We start from the raw sequence: 19,980 nt of genomic DNA, 5'->3' as shown, positions 1-19,980 counted from the left end.
CACTAACTCTGATCACCGTCTGACTACCTCTTCCGTCGTACTCACTTACTAGACTTTTTTTCTCCTGACTCTGGCCCCTCTCTCTCTTATTATCCTGTGACCACATTCCATTTCTTCTTCACGGCCTATCCCTCCCCTTCCCATTCTTTCCACCACGCCCTTCCACTCCTCCCTTTCCACGTCCCGCCCCCTACAGCTTCGACCCTCTGCCCTCCCGGCACGACTCACTTCTCCCTCCGATTTTTTCCCCACCTCTTCTCCCCCACCTTTGCCAATATGCCTCCTCTCAAAATCCCCTCCCCCACCCAGGACCTTTCTCTATCTAAACACGGGTCCCAACTCTTGGTCCATCCCTTAACCCCTAAACTTTCCAAAAATGCAAGGAAAAAACTCAAACACAATCTCCTTATTAGTAATCCGGGAAACACTTATAGTTGACGACTATTACAGTCTTACCGCCCCTATTAAAACGAATTACATTTTCTATTCCAAACGCCCCTCTAAATGGAACAGCATTTTCTTAAAACACCTCCCAATCACTAAAACTTCCAAAATACCCCAAGGCCACAAACTTTCCACCACTCCCTCACCAACCTTTTGCGGGGAAATCAACATCTCCATTTTTAAAACTGGGAACATCCTCATTCAAGCCGCCGTACCACATCTCAACACCTTCAAACTCCTTTTCCGATCCCTGGCCTTCCATATTTCCAACTCTGCAAATAACCTACCACACTCTCAATTTCCTCTCTCCCCACAGGTCCCACACCCCCAACCCACCTCTCCCTCGCCAGACCTTTCTACTTCCTCTGACACACTGCATACGTTGTCTCCAACCCCCTCTTTCCCCACTTGGAACCCCCCGCTCCCCGTGATCCGCACCACACTCCCCCACTCACAATCCCCTTTGCAAGCAATCCGCCCACCAGTCCCCCCCCCTATTTCGCTCAGTCCCCCCACCCAGCCCTCTATCCCCAACCCCCACTAGACTCACATCCTCTCCACACAGTCTACCCGTCGATTCCTCCCACAACCCCTCATCACTCATCCTCTCCCAACTCATCCTCACAACCACCTAATCGCACTACTCCAAACCCAGATTCCCCTCACCTTCTGCCGCTACCCCCTCCCAACTCACCCTCACACCCTCCGAATCATACTTCTCCCCACCCAGATCCCCCCTCCCTACATCCTCCTCTCCCTCCCCAATCCTCCTCTCCCTCCCCAATCCTCCTCTCCCTCCCCAATCCACCTCTCCCAACTCATCCTTACACCTTCTGAATCACACTTCCCCGCTCCCCCCTTCTCCCAACTCATCCACTCCTCCTCAGAACATCTCCGCTCCCAGTATCCCCCCCCCATCACTCCTACACCGCACCGCAACTGCTCCACCCCTCTATCTCTAAACTCCTTATCTCCCGAGTTCACTTGTCCACCCTACCCCGCCATGCCACTTTTTCCCCTACAACTACAGCCCTCCCTGCTCTCCTGCCGGTCTCCGCTTATCTCCTCCTCAGAACAGGCCTCCCACGTGTACCTGCTCACTGCCCCCCAGAAAAGACCACCATCTACTGCCAAATCTGATTCCCCCTTGTCCTCCTCCCCCCCACACCATACTTCCCCCCCCACACTCCTCTCTCACACTCCCTTCGCAACATCGAACATTACCTCGCCGCTCTAACGAGAGATCTCTCTCGACTCAGGAACGATTTCTACAACCTTAAATCCAGCGACCTCCCTGCCCGAAGAAACACTGCTAGCACTGATCTTTTAAACCCTCCCACCTCCAAACCGTGGAAAACAACTCCCCTGCTGTGCCGAGCATGTAGACCACTCCGCACCTCTTGCTCCCTCTCCCCTGGGAAGGTCTCTGACCTTCTTAACTCCTATCCTCCCTGCTCATTCACCGTGTATATGCCTCCCCCCTTTGCAAACATCCCCATTATACTGGGGATGAGTCGTACTCCCCGCTCACCGGCCTCACCCAGGCCCCCTCCTCATCTCACCACCATCCACACCCTCCCCTCTCCTAAATCTACTCCAAACCCCTCGCCTTCATGCTGGTTAACTGTCGCTCTGTGGCCCGACATGCCCCAGAAATCTCTGAAACCATCCTTAGTGAATCCATTGACATTGCGTTTCTTACTGAAACCTGGCTAAATGTCCACTCTGCAAGCATTCTTGACCTCCTCGTACCCCCGGATTACTCCATCCTTAGGAAAGATAGACCCATCAGGATAGGCGGGGGTAGCTATCATCTTCAAAGACGAACTACAGCTCTCCCTTATCAATAACGCCGAACTCTCCTCCTTTGAATACCTTGTAGCTGAACTGAAAATACTGGGCTCCACCCCATCCGCCTTCACAATATATATAATCCTCCCGGAAATCCCCACCCATTCATTGATGAGCTATCTAACCTGCTTACCCAATCCTCAATTTCCACTTCTAAAAACATATTCCTGGGAGATTTTAACCTCCACTGGAATGATACCAAAATACCCACAGTAACTCTAATCTCCCTCTCCCTTCCCTGCCCCACATTCTCCTGGACCCTAAGCTACCTAACTCTCTCCCTAAAAATAATGCAGAATGGCTTAATTTCCAGCCAGTCACTGAAAGAGACGTCTTCAACATCATCACCAAACTTAAGCCTTCCCCCCACACTCCCCTCCAAACTTGCCCAAAACCTCAAACATATCATCACCCCTCCCTGGACCGCTATTATCAACACCTCCCTTGCCACCGGCTGTGTCCCCTCTTCCTTGCAACTTGGACAAATCACCCCCATTATCAAAAATCCACTGGCGGACCCAAATGACCTCAACAATCTCCATCCCATCTCCAACCTTCCCCTTCTCTCTAAAGCCCTGGAAAAATGTGTCCTTCTCCAACTAGACTGACACATTGAACACTTTAACTTACTTGACCCCTTCCAATCTGGCTTTAGGAGAGGATGCAGTACGGAAACCGCCATGCTCAACATTGTAGACGACATCCACCACTCACTCGACAATGGCGAATCTAGTCTTCTGATCCTACTTGATCTCTCCGCAGCGTTTGATACCGTTAATCACTCTGCTCTACTTAATGTTCTTAGAGATGGATTCGGCCTAAATGGTATGACACACAAATGGTTTGTCTATTACCTTCAACACCGCACTCAACAAATCAAAGTCCATAACTGCCTATCTAACCCTACCCCCACCTCCTTAGGAGTTCCGCAAGGATCTATCCTCTCTCCCTCTCTCTTTAACCTCTTCATGGAACCCCTTACACTCGTTCTCAAACAAGCCGGGATCTACTACCATCTCTACGCCGACGACACCCAACTCTACCATAAGATTAAAACTCATGCCGACATCATTCACCTCAACAACACCCTCATCAAGATTCAAGCCTGGTTACACATGAACCACCTCAAACTTAACCCCCCAAAAACCGAAATTATTCTTTTTTCCCCAAAAAACAACCAGCTCCCCATTCAGAACTGGATCACAGACCTTAATGCCCTCAACTGCTCCTTATCCCTGTCAGCCTCAGTCAAATCACTAGGGATCTCCCTTGACAACCTCCTCACCCTCAAGGTCCACATCAACAATTCTGCCAAAGGGGCCCTCTTAACTCTCCGCCACCTTAAGAAAATCAAGCCCTTCATCCCAAGAGATGACTTCAAACTAGCTGTCCAATCCCTTGTCCTCTCTCGAATTGACTACGGCAATGCCATTCTTACTGGAATTCCCAAGAGTCACCTAGCACCTCTAAAATCTGTTCTCTACCTTGCAGCGAGGCTTATCACATACTGCAATCGATTCGACCACATTTCCCCTGCCCTCAAAACCCTTAAATGGCTCCCCATTGAAGGTAGGTCCACTTACAAAACGGCCTGCATTACACACAAAACTCCATCAGAACACACCATCCTACCTCACTAACAAACTTAGTAAAGCCGGCTGCTCCTGATCCCTGAGAAGCACTAACTCCTTCCTTCTTATCCCCCCCCCCCTTCTGAAAAAGAAAAACACTCAGTCTGGGTCCTTTTCCGGCAATGCTCCCTGCATATGGAATGCCCTTCCCACTAACCTTCGATGCAATCCTTCCTATTCTAGCTTCAAAAAAGAACTCAAACAACATCTCCTCAATAAATACTGGGGACCCTAACCCCTATCTGCTCCCCTACACCGGCCACTTCTGTCCGACCGTAGATGCTTCCACCCCCCCCGCGACCTGTCCCACCCGCCCTTCCTCTCATCACTTCCCCTCCCTGTCTACCACCATCGCATTCCCTTGCACCCCCCGTCCGTCGTCAACCCTCAGCCCTCATCATCCCTCTCCAACCCCTCCACTTATTTCCCTGCCCTCCCTTTCCTTATCAACCTAACTGACCACTATCTTCCCTTTCCTGACTTCCCTATTTTCCCAGCGCTCTTCTTGATCTTGTGCCTTATGTAATTATAATTATCACTTTCTCCACATTATGGTGTTTTTTGTCTTCCCATAATTATCTTCCTGAAGTCCCCCATATGTTGACTTATATGTTGTGTATATACTATACTGTAATCTTTTGGGGTCCCTGTTTTTTTGACCGTCTGGCTCACAAAATGTCAAGCGCTCTGATGCCCCCAGGTCCAGCCAGCGCTATATAAAACCTCTAAAATATTGTTCCTTTTTTTATTCCAGTGGATGGTAGTACATTTCTGAGGTGGATACAGAATGGGCCCCTAGTCTACCTTTGAAGGCATTTCCTATTTTCAGGAGACCCTTTACACAGCTACTGTAGTCTTGGATTTATCTCTATTGATGACCGAAGTTATTCGGTTATTGATTCCACCTCTGCACCAACTGTCAGCGGCCAAGTCGCATGACTTTACCATCTGGCTCCTGCCTGATCTTTCGGTCTTCTTATCCTGTGCTGGACAGTCTTGTTTGGCAAACCTCAGTTGATTGCTGGATTGTCTGCACACCTCCTCTTTCATCTTCATCCATTTCATCAGATGTGGCTTGGAAGTGGATTGATTCCATGGGCAAGAAATGTTCTCATCAGGTGTGAGAGTTTGTTCTCCCTTTTAAATGTTTTGTATGGTGATATGCTGGTTTCTTGTTTTATATATAAATTCCAGTGGCTATTTTCCAGTGTTTCTATCCCTATGAACATTTGTGGTTATCAGTGTTTATTCAAAATAACAAAACATACATTTGCTGGAGGTTGTGTTTTTCTAGAGTTTAAAAAACATATTCCGAGGTAACTTATTTATGTAGCAGGATTATCTGTACATAGAAGTGTTCACTTGCATCGTATGCATCTTCAAATATGTACACAAAAAGTCCTTCTGATTATCACATACAGTTCCACTCATGCTAACCTAAAAGACGGATGACAACTTGACTAAATTGTATATTTGGTTTTAAAAAATATGGTCATTTACATCTAATGATCAAGATAATCTTGTTGCATGGTTTTTCTTCTTTAGTCTTGTTACCTTGTCCTCTTACCATTCTAATTGAGAAAAGTGGTCACTATTGAAAGGTGTTCACATCCATAACCCTTGTCTATCAGATAAAAGCCTCTTCAGAAAGGTATTTGTTCACTGCAAAGCCCTTCTCTCCCTTGGCGGCTTGCGTGCCTGCCTTGTTAAGCGGCGCCTCTAGGTGCTCTATTGACCCCAGACACACTGACACCAGTTCTACCTCTACTGCAGCTTGGCTTGATGCTTACAAGTTTTAGTCAGTGTTTATTAATTGTGGAAGAATGTTGCTACCCGATTTTCAAAATTGAAAATATTTGTAACTGTCTGCCCTTTACCACTCCTTCAACCCTCGATGACAAAATGTAAACAAGCATTTGCAATGCAATAGGTCTCGCATTAGGAAAGTTTGAGCTATTGGTATTGTAAATGACACATTTTTTATTTATGTGTTGGTTTTGAAAATAGCAAACTTAATTGCTTTGTCATTTACAATGCCAATAGTTTTAACTGTTGCAAATGTGACACCTATAGCATTTGTAATGCAATATGTGTTGTATTTACGTGACTTAGATGTATTGATATTTCAAATAACAATGGCTTTTACAGTTTTTAATAATACTGAAATAAGTTATTGTAATTTATAATAGCAGTAGCTTAAACTTTTGTAAAAAAAATTGTGAAGAATATGTTAATTGTATTTTATTGTGACGAAAATCCAAGAACAGAAGTGAAATATTAACATCTTTTTGTGACATTTGTAATAAAGCTTGAAACATTGAGAGAACATATTTGAACCAGTTGTTGAATGGTTGCACAGATTGATGCTGTGGTGGTGCTGAGTGATGTTGTGGTGGCGACGAGTGATGTTGTGGTGGCGACGAGTGATGCTGTGGCGTTCATTGATGCTGTGGTAGCACCTAGTGAGTTGTATTTCCCAAGAGTGATGCTGTGGCGAAGCAATAGATAGAGTGAGGGCAATAGATAGAGTGATGGCGATAGAGTGAGTGTGATAAATAGAGTGTATTTACGTTGCATTGAGAAGAGTAATTATATGGGGTGTAATTATGTGGCACTGAGTGGTAATATGGGGAGTGTATGTTGTATTCAGTAGAGTAATTATGTGGCACTGAGTGGTATTTGGAGTGTATGTTGCATTGAGTGCAGTGTAATTATGTAGCATATTATGTGGCACTGAGTGGTATTGAGTGGAGTGTGCGTTGCATTCAGTAGAGTGTACTTATGTGGCACTGAGTGGGATTTGGAGTGAATGTTGCATTGAGTGCAGTGTAATTATGTGGTGTGTAATTATGTGGCATTCAGTAGTATTTGGAGTGTATGTTGCATGGAGTGCAGTGTAATTATGTAGCATGTAATTATGTGGCATTGAGTGGTGTTGTGTGGAGTGTATGTTGTATTCAGTAGAGTGTAATTGTGCTGAGTCGTATTGTTTCGAGTGTATGTTGCATTGAGTGCAGTGTAATTATGCGGCGTGTAATTATGTGGCACTGAGTGGTATTTGGAGTGTATGTTGCATTGAGTGCAGTGTAATTATGTGGCATATAATTATGTGGCACTGAGTGGTATTTGGAGTGTATGTTGCATTGAGAGCTGTGTAATTATGTGGCAGTGCAGTGTGTGTGAGGCAGGGCAGTGTGTGAGGCAGCGCAGTGTGTGTGTGAGGCAGCGCAGTGTGTGTGTGTGTGTGTGTGTGTGAGGCAGCACATTGTGTGTGTGTGAGGCAGCGCAGTGTGTGTGTGAGGCAGCGCAGTGTGTGTGTGTGAGGCAGTGTGTGTGTGAGGCAGTTTGTGTGTGTGAGGCAGCGTGTGTGTGTGAGGCAGCTTGTGTGTGGCAGCTTGTGTGTGGCAGCGCAGTGTGTGAGTGGCAGCACAGTGTGTGAGGCAGTGCATGTGTGAGGCAGTGCAGTTCATGTGTGAGGCAGCACAGTGTGTGTGTGAGGCAGTGTAGTGTGTAGCAGGGCAGTGTAGTGTGTAGCAGGGCAGTGTGTGTAAGAGGCAGTGCAGTGTGTGACTCACAGTGCAGTTTGTGTGTAACAGTGCAGTGTGTGTGATAGGACAGTGTGAGTGACACACAGCAGTGTGTGACTACGTAGTGTTTGTGTGTGTGTGTGTGAGGCAGCGTAGTGGGTGAGGCAGCGTAGTGGGTGAGGCAGCGCAGTGTGTGAGGCAGCGCAGTGTGTGTGTGAGGCAGCGCAGTGTGTGTGAGGCAGCGCAGTGTGTGTGAGGCAGCGCAGTGTGTGTGAGGCAGCGCAGTGTGTGTGAGGCAGCGCAGTGTGTGTGAGGCAGCGCAGTGTGTGTGAGGCAGCGCAGTGTGTGTGAGGCAGCGCAGTGTGTGTGAGGCAGCGCAGTGTGTGTGAGGCAGTGTGTGTGAGGCAGTGTGTGTGAGGCAGCGTGTGTGAGGCAGCGCAGTGTGTGTGAGGCAGCGCAGTGTGTGTGAGGCAGCGCAGTGTGTGTGAGGCAGCGCAGTGTGTGTGAGGCAGCGCAGTGTGTGTGAGGCAGCGCAGTGTGTGTGAGGCAGCGCAGTGTGTGTGAGGCAGCGCAGTGTGTGTGAGGCAGCGCAGTGTGTGTGAGGCAGCGCAGTGTGTGTGAGGCAGCGCAGTGTGTGTGAGGCAGCGCAGTGTGTGTGAGGCAGCGCAGTGTGTGTGAGGCAGCGCAGTGTGTAGCAGGGCAGTGTGTAGCAGTGCAGTGTGTGTGTCACAGGGCAGTGTGGGTGTGTCACAGGGCAGTGTGTGTGATAGGACAGTGTGAGTGACACACAGCAGTGCGTGACTACGTACTGTGTTTGTGAGGCAGCGCAGTGTGTGCGCGAGGCAGTGCAGTATGTGCGCGAGGCAGTGCAGTATGTGCGCGAGGCAGTGCAGTATGTGCGTGAGGCAGTGCAGTATGTGCGTGAGGCAGTGCAGTATGTGCGTGAGGCAGCGCAGTATGTGCGTGAGGCAGCGCAGTGTGTGCGTGAGGCAGCGCAGTGTGTGTGAGGCAGCGCGTGTGTGTGAGGCAGCGCAGTGTGTGTGAGGCAGCGCAGTGTGTGTGAGGCAGCGCAGTGTGTGTGAGGCAGCGCAGTGTGTGTGAGGCAGCGCAGTGTGTGTGAGGCAGCGCAGTGTGTGTGAGGCAGCGCAGTGTGTGTGAGGCAGCGCAGTGTGTGTGAGGCAGCGCAGTGTGTGTGAGGCAGCGCAGTGTGTGTGAGGCAGCGCAGTGTGTGTGAGGCAGCGCAGTGTGTAGCAGGGCAGTGTGTAGCAGTGCAGTGTGTGTGTGTCACAGGGCAGTGTGTGTGTCACAGGGCAGTGTGGGTGTGTCACAGGGCAGTGTGTGTGATAGGACAGTGTGAGTGACACACAGCAGTGCGTGACTACGTACTGTGTTTGTGAGGCAGCGCAGTGTGTGCGCGAGGCAGTGCAGTATGTGCGTGAGGCAGTGCAGTATGTGCGTGAGGCAGTGCAGTATGTGCGTGAGGCAGTGCAGTATGTGCGTGAGGCAGTGCAGTATGTGCGTGAGGCAGTGCAGTATGTGCGTGAGGCAGTGCAGTATGTGCGTGAGGCAGTGCAGTGTGTGCGTGAGGCAGCGCAGTGTGTGCGTGAGGCAGCGCAGTGTGTGCGTGAGGCAGCGCAGTGTGTGTGTGAGGCAGCGCAGTGTGTGTGTGAGGCAGCGCAGTGTGTGTGTGAGGCAGCGCAGTGTGTGTGTGAGGCAGCGCAGTGTGTGTGTGAGGCAGCGCAGTGTGTGTGAGGCAGCGCAGTGTGTGTGAGGCAGCGCAGTGTGTGTGAGGCAGCGCAGTGTGTGTGAGGTAGCGCAGTGTGTGTGAGGGAGGGCAGTGTGTATGTGGCAGCGCAGTGTCTGTGAGGCAGTGCAGTGTCTGTGAGGCAGTGCAGTGTGTAGCAGGGCAGTTTGTGCTAATTTGATATTATGCACAACAGTGCGAAACAATACCGCTGGTACTGCACAAGATTTTACAGTTTCAAAGAGCTACTCTGTGTAATAGTGTTTCTTACGACATTGAGCTTAAGAATAAACCGTCAACATTAGTAAGCACAGAGCATGTCAGATACGCGGTTATTCTATCAGCAAATCTGAACAGCAGCCCAAATGTAAAACCAAGCTTCTGCCGGCAGGCGAGAGTGAAAATAACATGCCGGACCTAGCTAGATTTTTCGCGAGATTATTCGGTTTCAGAGAGCAGCTCAGTGTAATAGCGTTGAATAAAAACGCCAGCATTAGTAAGCACAGAGCATGTCAGATGCGCGGTTGCTATATCAGCAAATCTAAGCCGCCGCCCAAATGTAAAGACAGATTTATGTCGGCAGGCGAGAATGAAGAGAACATGCCGGTAATGGCTAGATACAAGTACTTACTAATTAGTCTGTTTGTCAAAATCGAAAAAGGCATGCTTCAGCCGACAAAGTCACGGAGATGCAATCAAATTAACCTACACCGAAGTGCTCTTTTAAACAATGTCACATCTTCAGATTGGTTGGCTACGTCATGTGACCTTCCAGTGAATGTGAGTAGTGTCATCTTGGGTGTAACGTCGAAACAAAAGTCGACAAAGATTGGGTATTTCTAAGCATATCGGGTTTTCGACAAACAATAGTTATTGTGAAGGCAACCCGTCAAGTGGTCGATATCTATTAAATAACTCAATGATCGTAACAATTATCTTGAGATTATCTTAGTCACGTGGATGCTCCCAGAATTGGATAGGTTAGCTGGGTCATGTGATCTGTCAAAGATCTAAACAGCGTTACGATACCAGGAAGCCAGGCAACCTTTGTTGGGACGGGGGCGGGGCCGGGCACGCGACCGGAGCTTCTCAGGAGGCAGGCTGCAGTGGCTGGCGCATGGCTCTGGTGCAGAGAGAGGAGAGCCCTGCGTGCAGCCGGCGTCCGCCCGGGAAGCCAAGGAGCGGAGTGCCGGTGTCCCTGTGCCCGTTGACGTCGGCGTGAGCAGCCCGGAGCGGGACGAGTAGAAGTCCGGGTGAGTGGGGCTCCGTGCTTGCGTGTCTGTGTGTATGCAGGGGGGTGGGGGGTGGCAGCGTGTGTGTGTGTGTGTGCGCTCGCGCATGCAGAGGGGTGGGGGCTGGCTGTGTCTGTGTGTGAGCAGGGGCTGTGAGTTACTCTGCGCAAGCGCGGCTCAGACGCGCGCTCCCACGGTCGAGACTGCAAAAGCGCGCGTCTGAGTCGTGTTCACTTTCCTAAATACGGGCCACATTAGGTCTGTAGCAGACACTCTCAATGCTCACGCATTGAGAGTACGTCTGCTCGACCTAAAAATGTGGCTAAGAGTGCTGATGTTTATACCAGAATGCTGATGTGCAAACATTACTGGAAGAGACTTCGAACCACAGATTCCTTACCTTAGAATATTCCCCAGGTTACAGACTGAATCCACAATATTTTCAGAAGCAGTAGATGGTGCCAACGGTGCTGCGTTAACGTCATCCACCCCGGATGTGATGCATGCAGAGCCTATATAGGCACCCACCCCGGCGCTCTAAAGTAGTTTCCTTTGTTTCGGCACCAACATTTGCAAATCCGTAGAGCTAACTTGATAATTTTTTGACCAACTTTTTCTGAACTTTTGTTTCGCTGTTTTGGTTTCAGTGTGCTAGGGCCACATGCCCTCAGAAACGTATGTGGAGAATGCCACGTACAGATATCTGTGACTTGTCCCACCTGGGGCCTGGGGACGAGCCATGAACCCAAGGCCTGCTCGGGCTGTCTATTGATGCACCTACAGGTGATTCGGGAGAGAGCGATGAAGCTCCTCGTGGCGTGGTGCCAAAAGTGTCTGCGTCTATCCCACAGACCATTACAGTCTTATTCCCGGAGCAGTTACCCCAGCAGGTCGTAGTCAAAGTCCAAGTTTTTGTCAGGTAAATTGAAAAAGAAGTTAAAGCACCATTTGTCTTTTCTGGGCTCTTCTAAATCCTCAAAAGGAGCACAACACCCCGCGCTCTAAGCCACGCTCTCTGCTTCCCAGACTTCCTGGGTGCTGGGGTCATGGTTCAAACCCTGTCCTGGGGCCCTGGCAAATCGCCAAGTGGCCCAATGCCATCGTTCAGTTCCATGGGACCCCACTTCCTGACCCAGTATCCCACTTCCTAGAGTTTGGTGGTGCAGGCTTCCTCAGTGAGGGTCAACCCAGGGGGTTTCTGCACTGGCTCCCTGGACAGAGACCAAGAGGCTGTGCACGTTTCGGAAGATATTTTCCTTCAAAAGCTTGGCCTGGGGTCTTTTGATACCACTTGCCGTCTGTGCTGATATTCCCACACGTTGTTGGCTCCAAATAAAGCTTGAGTGATTCTTACCCAAGCCATATTCGATGTCCAGGATGTAGCGAAACTCACTGCAAGGTGTTGATTGGACACAACGGATACCATTGACATGGCAGTGGGCTTCCAAAGTGGCTGTTAGACCCTATGCCTGGCTCCAGTCCACATGCTTTTCAGGGGATGCACAATCGTGCCATATGGACATGCCCTTTGATGGTCTGCACCGGTTTGGTGACAAGCCATTTGGTACTGCTCTATTCGTCTTTCATGCAACCCGCTCATTTATCTGCACTCAGTGGTGTACATTCAGTGGTATACATGCACATTTTCAAGTAATCCCCTATACATAACTATCTATGTCCAGTGGCTTAACAAAACCATAATGTATTTTCTAAATATAGCTAGATCTATTGGTTTTGCCAGTGCTTGTCTTGTGGTGTTGATTTACAGCGTAAAGAGTCCAGGGGTTCCCTTATGAGTGGACAGGGGCTTCCTATGAAATCTATTAAGGGGTAGCGTGATCAAGCAGCCTTCGACTTAACGAGTGCAAGACATTTTCAAATATGCACAATGATTAATAAATGACAACATGACTCAAGAAGGAGAGCCACACCAATTTATAAAAAATAGCAAGTATCTTCATACATGTTTAGTTGGGCATAAGAGAAAAATCGTTCAGGTAAGTACGTTTTTAAATAAAAATTATTTTCACTTTAAAAAGTGGACGCAGTGAAATTTCCGAGTTCTACAATAGTATCCCTTTGGACGGAAGAACAAGTTCTGCATAAAAGTACAGTACCTTGACTTACAGGACCAATCTCTCTCTCTTTTTTTTTTTTTTTTAAACAGACTATATTAATTTTCCATTAAATAGTCAGCATGTCCAGCCATAACACCAAACCGTGCATTGATTTGTAACACTTACAGGACCAATCTCAGTGAGTTAAGGTGAGTGGTGGGCAAGGTACAAGGCAGCACTAACAGCACCACCAGCTGCACGAGAGCAGACAGGTGCAGGGTGCAAATCGGCGTCTGGAGCCCAGTGTGTTTCAATGGAAATCGGTCACTGCAGGAAAGAGCCTGCAGGCTCTAGCCATGAGTCCAGTCTGGCTGAACCAGCCAGTGGGCTCAGGCCTTTTGATGTTCTGGCATTGGGGTACCTTTTGGTCCTTCTTGGCCAAGGGGTGACCAGGTGCAGGGGTGTCCTTAGGCGTCTGGTATTTCCTTACTAGACCAGTCGCGGTTGAGGGGGCCTACGTGCAGAGGCTGTAGGCCATGTCGTGCAGACCAGGATAGGTGGAACCACAATGGGCTCTAGGGCTGGGGAACATTGTTGACCCACTTCAACTCAGGCTGGAGTCAACGAGTGCAGTGGTGACTTCGGGTGTCTGAGTTTGGCAGTTTCAAAGGCTGTTTGTTCAGAACAGGTCCACTGTTCAGAGGAGTTCTTGAGTCTTCTTCGAAGGCAGGCACTCCTCCCATGATTCTAGAGTCAACAGCTGCAGGACAAGTCCACTTTGGCACAGTTTTTACCGAGGGGTGCTGAGAGGCCGGTGGGGCTGGTACCATGTCAGCTGCTTCTCTCCTCTCTGCTTTTGTGTCCTCTCTCTTCTTAGGTCATCAGGATCTGCTTCTCTGGTGCAAGGGACTCCGCTGAATACTGTATTTAGGACGTTTGGGGAGTCTCGGACAATGGACTTCTGACCCCTGGGGTCACAACACCCACTATATGACCACTTCCTGGTGTAAGTGGTCATATCCCTGTCCCAGAATTCCTCAGTATGCCATCACAAAGATGGCCACAAGTGAAAAATCGTGTCCACCTTCAGGGTAGTACTAGCCTGGAGGTGGCACGCCTACCTGACTAGCTAATTTTCCCACCTGTCTAGATGCCAAGAGGACTCTGGACGGGGGTGGGTAGCTTTCTCTCCTTTGAGGGGAGCTAGATTTGCATTCCAAAGGTGACAGCTTCTTTGAAGCTTTCCATCCCAAGGAATCTAATCAGCAGGTCATCCTGTGGGAGGGGATCTTGCACCCTTTTCTTGGACAGGCTTTTGTTCTGGGTCTCCTGAGAGCAGAGGCTTTTACCCTAGGAGGTCAGAACCGCTTCTCAGGTGGTAGGCTGGAAGAAACCAGTCAGCGAGGACACCAGAGTATGGTAGGTTTTATGGGGACACCTCTAAGGTGCCTATGGGTGTGTGTACTAGTAAATCCAACACTGGCGTCGGTGTGGGTTTACCAATACGAAATATTTGATACCAAAAATCCCTATTGTCAGTGAAGCCATCAAATAGCTCGGGAACTTTTTCACCAGTGCCCAGCGCATGTTCTAAAATGGCTTCCCTGGTCACTTGTACTGGCAGTAATAGAACTGACCAGCACTGGGGCATATCTGCTCATGCAGGAATTCCCTCACATGTAATCAGCAACCATGCCTGAGGGCTGTTAGGCCTGATGTAGAGGTGACTTACAAATATAACATGCAGTATTATCGACATGGCACACAGGGATTTGTGACATGTTTTCACTTTAGTCTGCATTAAAACTCAGCCTGCCATGGCATTCTTGCATGTACTTGGTGAGGGGTCCCGAAGAGTGGAACAGTTTGTGCTGCAGACCTAAGGGACCCTCTTTAGAACATCAGACCCTAGGTACCAGGGTACCATTTACTAGCGACAGAGGGTGCTCAGCTTTTAGGGAAAGAACACAGTGCAAAAAGTGTGGGGGGGGGGGGGTACTGCAACAAAAACCCAGTTTCCTACATAGCCTCTTCTGCTGATACTTTTACTTTGCCTTTCAGCACCCTGTCCTTTAAAAAAAATGGAGAGGCTGACAGCTGCCATTTTCTGCCAATCTTACCTTTTTTCGAAAGCATTTTCTTATACCTCCTAATGCATTTTTTATTTACTGCTTCAGGTAGTTTCCACCATCTTGCATCAATAAATATAAAATAAAATGTCAGTTGCATGCATGTACATACTTGATTCATCATTCTGGGCCTCAGAAGTGTTGTGACATGTAGGCATCATCTCGATGTGTTTTTTGTTTTGCTTTTTGTGCACCGATGTTGGACCAATGCAGTGGGGGTGGCATGTTTATAGTCCTTGGGTGGAGGTCTTTTTTTTACCAATACCCTTGTGGTTGAGAATACTTAATGGCTCTCTAGTTTGTTTCACTATGTCCTCATAACTGTGCTCTCTTTCTCTAAAACTATCTTGGATATAAAAGAAAGATGTATGTCTCTCTCTGAAAGGTAGAAATCCATGTCCAGCCTATGTACCTTCTACAATACATCGCGGTATCCTTTGTATTTGGGCAGGTAATGTTCACGTGCACATTCAAGCTTCACCATTGAAGCTGTTCTTCAACGTGGTTGGAGATTCTTTCCTGACAACTGCTTCCATTATACACTACACCTCTATAAAATACAAATGCAGTAGCCTTATCGTTCAGTCTGTGCCAATAGGTTGCTATTATTTCTCTTATAGTTCCTGGCTTAGGGAACACTTCCCCAAAGGACATGGAAGGATTGCTCCCACTGATGAACATGGTTATATACTCCATTGACAAAGTCAGGAAATTCCGTCTTAACCGAGAGGTAAGAAGACTACTTTTTGGCTTCTGCATGTGCTTGACAGTCATTTGTTTTACAGTGAAACTGATTTTTGAAGTTTACCTTCGAAAGCTGATGCCTGCAGTATATTTGTTTGGAGAACATATTTTATTTGTCAAAGTACACATAAAGCGGAGCTCTTTGACCCAGAGGCTTCCGTAGCATCAACATTCAGTTATCATGGCTGACACTTTTCTCATATACAAATGAACTACAATATTGAAGGGATTTGCAATTTCAATAATACAAAAGAAATTTAAAAAAAAAACGAACAAACCCCCCCCAACCAACCGCACTGTTAACCAAGCAAAGTCAAATAATACGGGTTCCATTTACTAGGATTTACAAAGGTGCTAAAGGTCTTGCCATTTGGGGTACAATTGAACCATTACTTTGCCTTAGGGAAAGAGCACTGGGTGTGAGAAAGTGGGTTTTCTCGCTGCAGTACCCCCGCCACCATTTTTTTTTTTTTTTTTTTTTTTTTTTGCTTGATTTCTGATTCACTTTGACTTGATGTACCCTGGGTCCCTGCCAATCAGGCTCCCAGGACCTGTGTTTTTAACCCAAAACTACAACAAAATTGGCATCTCTGGCCACAGGTCAGCCCCTGGTAAATGGTACCCTCGGTACCCAGGGCACTGTGACCAGATAAGGCCCCTAAGGGCTGCAGCACTTATTGTGCCACCCTTAGAGGCCCTGTACCCTGACACACACACACTGCCTTTGGAGGCTGAGTGTCTTGGTGCAGAACCAAACAGTCCGCATGGCACACATCCCTGTGTGTCATGCCCACAAACACACATCCCCCTGGCATACCTCAGTCACCCCTCTAGCTGGGTGCACTATGCCAGTGGTGTGGGCACAGGTGCATGAGCCCTGTGCCCCTTCGGTACCCAGGTCCATTCCTGGGCACTGTAAGTGCAGTGCTGCCATTAAGAGTATATGGTGCTGGGAGGTTGTCATTATGAACTCCACAGCACCATAATGGCTACACTGAAGACTGAGAAGTTTGGTATCAAACCTCTCAGCACATTAAACCCGCACTGATGCCAGTGTGGGATTTAATGTAAAATGCACGACCGAGGGCAACTTAGAGTTGCCCCCTGAAACTAACCCACAACCCGTGTCTGGACTGAGAGGCTGCCTAGGCTGCCACCCAGCAGACATGTTGCTGGACCCCTGGTAGAGACCCATCCGCTCTCTTGGGCCTGCAACAATGCACATACTGAGAAGAGATGCTAGGTGTCCTCCCCCAGGATGGGCAGGGGAGGCTTCAAAGGCATGCCGCCTTTGTGAGCCTCTCCAGACCACTTGCTGTACTCGGCAACTGGTCCCCACCGGTTCTGACCCCCACTCTGGCGGTAAGACTGGCGGGAAAACCTAAGTGAGGAAAGGGGGTGTGCCAGCCTCTGCCAAACCCACTCCTCAGGTGGGAGAGGCGAGATGAAGCAAAACTCTGGGCTACCGCCATCTTGAGGATGGAGAGCCCTACCCCAATCAGGACTAAGCTCCTGTCCCCCTCCCACTGGAGAGTGGCAGGATAGAGGGTGTACTCACCCCAGGACAGGGACCCATTGGTCCCTGACCTTTCCCTACCTGTAACGCCCCTAAATTTAGTACTCATGGGCACCCTGAACCTTCCTTCCTCATATCCCAATTCCGAAACAAGAAAAAAAGAAGACCAGCTGTGCAGCTGCTAACAAGAGGACAACACCAACTGACTTGGTCCCAGCCCTATAGGCCTGTTGACCCTCTAACCTGCTCCTGCTAAATCCTGGCGTCTCCAGTGGTCAGCAACCTCGAAAACCCTGGAGGACCTGACTGCCTTGCTCATCTAAAGCTTGGGACTCCCACGAGCACTGGTACTGCTCAAACAGCAGCAACCCCTGGTGCCAGCCAGGAACCGCGAATCCAGCACATTCTGCACCCGCCGAGCCCCGCCTGTGCCTGAGTGAACAAAGACCACAAGGACATCCCCCTGGTGACTGTGACCACGAATCCAGCAGCCAAGGACCCTGCTCGACGCTCCGGACGACGCCTGCAGCCTCACAACCAGGGATCACTCCAACCGCGACCAGCAGAGGGTAAGATTTCCCGACCCCAAAAGACACCCCTGCACCCGGTGCCCCACGACCCCCTGTTCCCAACTCCTGGGCGTCTACCTAACCTACAGCATCCCAACATAAGTCTCAAAGTGGTGGTCGCACCTGAAGAATCTCCGTCCCTGAGCCTGCAGCCTTTGTTCATCTGGCAGCTTTCCCTTTGAAATACATTGGGCGCCCGACGGCCCAAAAGAATGCTGCACCCAGCCGCCCGGGTGCCACTGGAAGTGCAGCATCTGTTCTATCCTACTTCCCCCACTTGCCCTGAGCAAGTGACCAGTAGCCCTGCTTCCACAGCCGCGTGGTCTGCCTGCTAGCAGCCACCAACCAAATGCCCCCTACCCGCCATAGACTAACATTGGGCCTACTCTCTCTGCACCCTGCTGCCCCTGTGCCGCGGAGGGTGTAACAACTGTACCTACCTGACCCTGGGAGACCCCGGAGTCTTACCCCAGAACCTTAACTCTGCCAGTCGAGTACTAACCTGAAAACCGATAACTTGCATTTTCTCCATAGGGTAACATTACTTCTAAGTGTCGAGTTTTGAAACTTTAAAATATTCACAAAAAATCATCTGATCAATGAAATTATTCACCTGTTACCAGGAGAGGATCTTTGTGCCCATCACTGACCCTAAAAAGTGATTACAACTGTGATTTTCCAATAACCTGATTTTCCTCCATAGGATAACATTGCTTGTTTTTTAACAAAATGTCTTCTTAGTGTCAATTTTCAAAACATACAAATATTCCTTAAAAATCGCCTGTGTAACAAAAACTATTTCTTTCAACTGTTTACAGAAAATGCACCAGGGCTGAATCCAGGATCCAGCCCTGAGTAAGAAAAAACATTTGTAAAGTGATTTTATTGCATTTACTCAAAACTTCCCATTGAGCTGAATGTTATTATTGTGTTGGGATTGTGTTGCATATTGCAACAACTGTATCTATTGCATTGAAAAGTCTATTGCTAATGGAAAGTATTTCAACTGTAGCACCACATTCTGAAAAAGTATTTTTATACCTACTTGTGGTACTAAAATAAAACAATATATTTTTATATACAAAACAGTTGGCCTAGAGTTCAGTTCTTGAGTGTGTGAGACCATTTGCTGACTGGGTGTGTACAAAAAATGCTTTTGTGAGTAAGGTTATATCTAACTTTAACCTCTGCCAAACCTCTGGGGACTGTGGACTCTGTGCACACTGAACCTTAATTTGGTGCAGTATATACAGAGCCACTTTCTTACACTGGGGACCTGGTTAGCATGAACTCAGTGCACTTCGGTCAAAATTGCATCAAATACCAGGCAAAAAGTGGGGGTGGCTGTTAGGGTTGAGGTTTCCTAAGGGTTTGATAGTTATTCCCTCAAGTAGGATATACCGAGAGAACCGAAGTCCAATTTGTAACCAACCCGAGGCTATGGGTGGGGAGGGAGAAATACCCTGTTCGAGGCATAGGAGCTGTAGATCGTATACTTGTGCATAGATCACCATCTGGTGTTGGGCTTGGATGTTTGCACTTAGTTTTTGTCTTGGAAGAAGTCTTTGTAGTCACGAGGTAGGTGACTCCTCCTTAGGGTGATAGTGCCCATGGACATCGACTCCATCTCTAGATTGTTTCTTTCCCGCCATCGGGTTCGGATGTGATTTGCTGCGCTTTGGGTCGGTGTTGGTTTTGAACCCCCCTTTGACGCGCAATCCCTCTCCACTCTACGGTATTGTCTCGATCGTGTTTCCCTTTCGACGTGCATCTTCAAAACACTCCTCGATCTTCGACTTGGGCCTATCTGCGCCGACCACATATGCAGTCAATGGAAAGGACTCCTTTCAAAAAATGCCCCGGGTGTAGTGCTAAGTTCCCACACACTGACTTGCATGAAGTTTGTAATCTCTGCCTCTCCCTGGAACACAAAGACAAGAACTGCAAGGCCTGTGCATCGTTCATGTCGAAGAAAACCATCCGTGATCATCGGGCTCGACGTCCCGTCTTGCAGCAGCAGGTTGATTCCGGACATCTTCAGAGCAGATCCCAATGTCCAGCTGGAGCAACAATGTGATGAAGAATGCTGATGACTCCGACGTCGAAGGGGATACAGTCACTCCGGCTCAGCAGTCTGTGAGTACCGAAACCCCCCTGCCAAAAACCAAACCTATGGCTCCAGTAACACCCTCACGCTCGGGTCAACACCAGCAACATGTCTCAGACGCCCCTCCATCAGGCCCGACTATGAAACCTAAAGACAAGCCTTCCGGCTCGAGCCTACTCCATTCCGGTGCCAAAAAGTCACCTTCGGCACCGAAGCACCAGACCAAAGATGTGCCTCTCCCTTCTTCGTTGACACCGAAGACAGCCTCGCCGCCGAAGCCCTTGGTGTCTAAACATACCAAGGGCAAACATTCTGACCCGAAAAAATCTTCGGAGACGAAAACAGCTTCGGAGCCGAAAAAATCTCCGGAGAGAAAAAAAGTCTTGTAGCCACAAACTCCTAGAACAAAACCTAAGGAGTCCAAGACCC

The 19,980-nt window shown here is 48.7% G+C and overlaps 1 protein-coding gene across 1 annotated transcript in view; it reads left to right on the top strand.

The window, feature by feature from the left end:
* Positions 1-19,980, top strand: part of CCDC47 (coiled-coil domain containing 47) — a 240,077-nt gene that overhangs the window by 191,840 nt on the left and 28,257 nt on the right. The window contains exon 11 of the mRNA XM_086923806.1: positions 15,236-15,345. Within this exon, the coding sequence (XP_086779932.1) occupies positions 15,236-15,345 (110 nt within the window). The remainder of the gene's footprint in view (positions 1-15,235; positions 15,346-19,980) is intronic.

This window comes from Lissotriton vulgaris, chromosome 5, assembly GCF_964263255.1.
Source record: "Lissotriton vulgaris chromosome 5, aLisVul1.2, whole genome shotgun sequence".
Classification (NCBI taxonomy): Eukaryota; Metazoa; Chordata; class Amphibia; order Caudata; family Salamandridae; genus Lissotriton; species Lissotriton vulgaris.
Note: the sequence above shows the minus strand (reverse complement) of the source record. Positions and strands in the feature narration are given on the sequence as shown.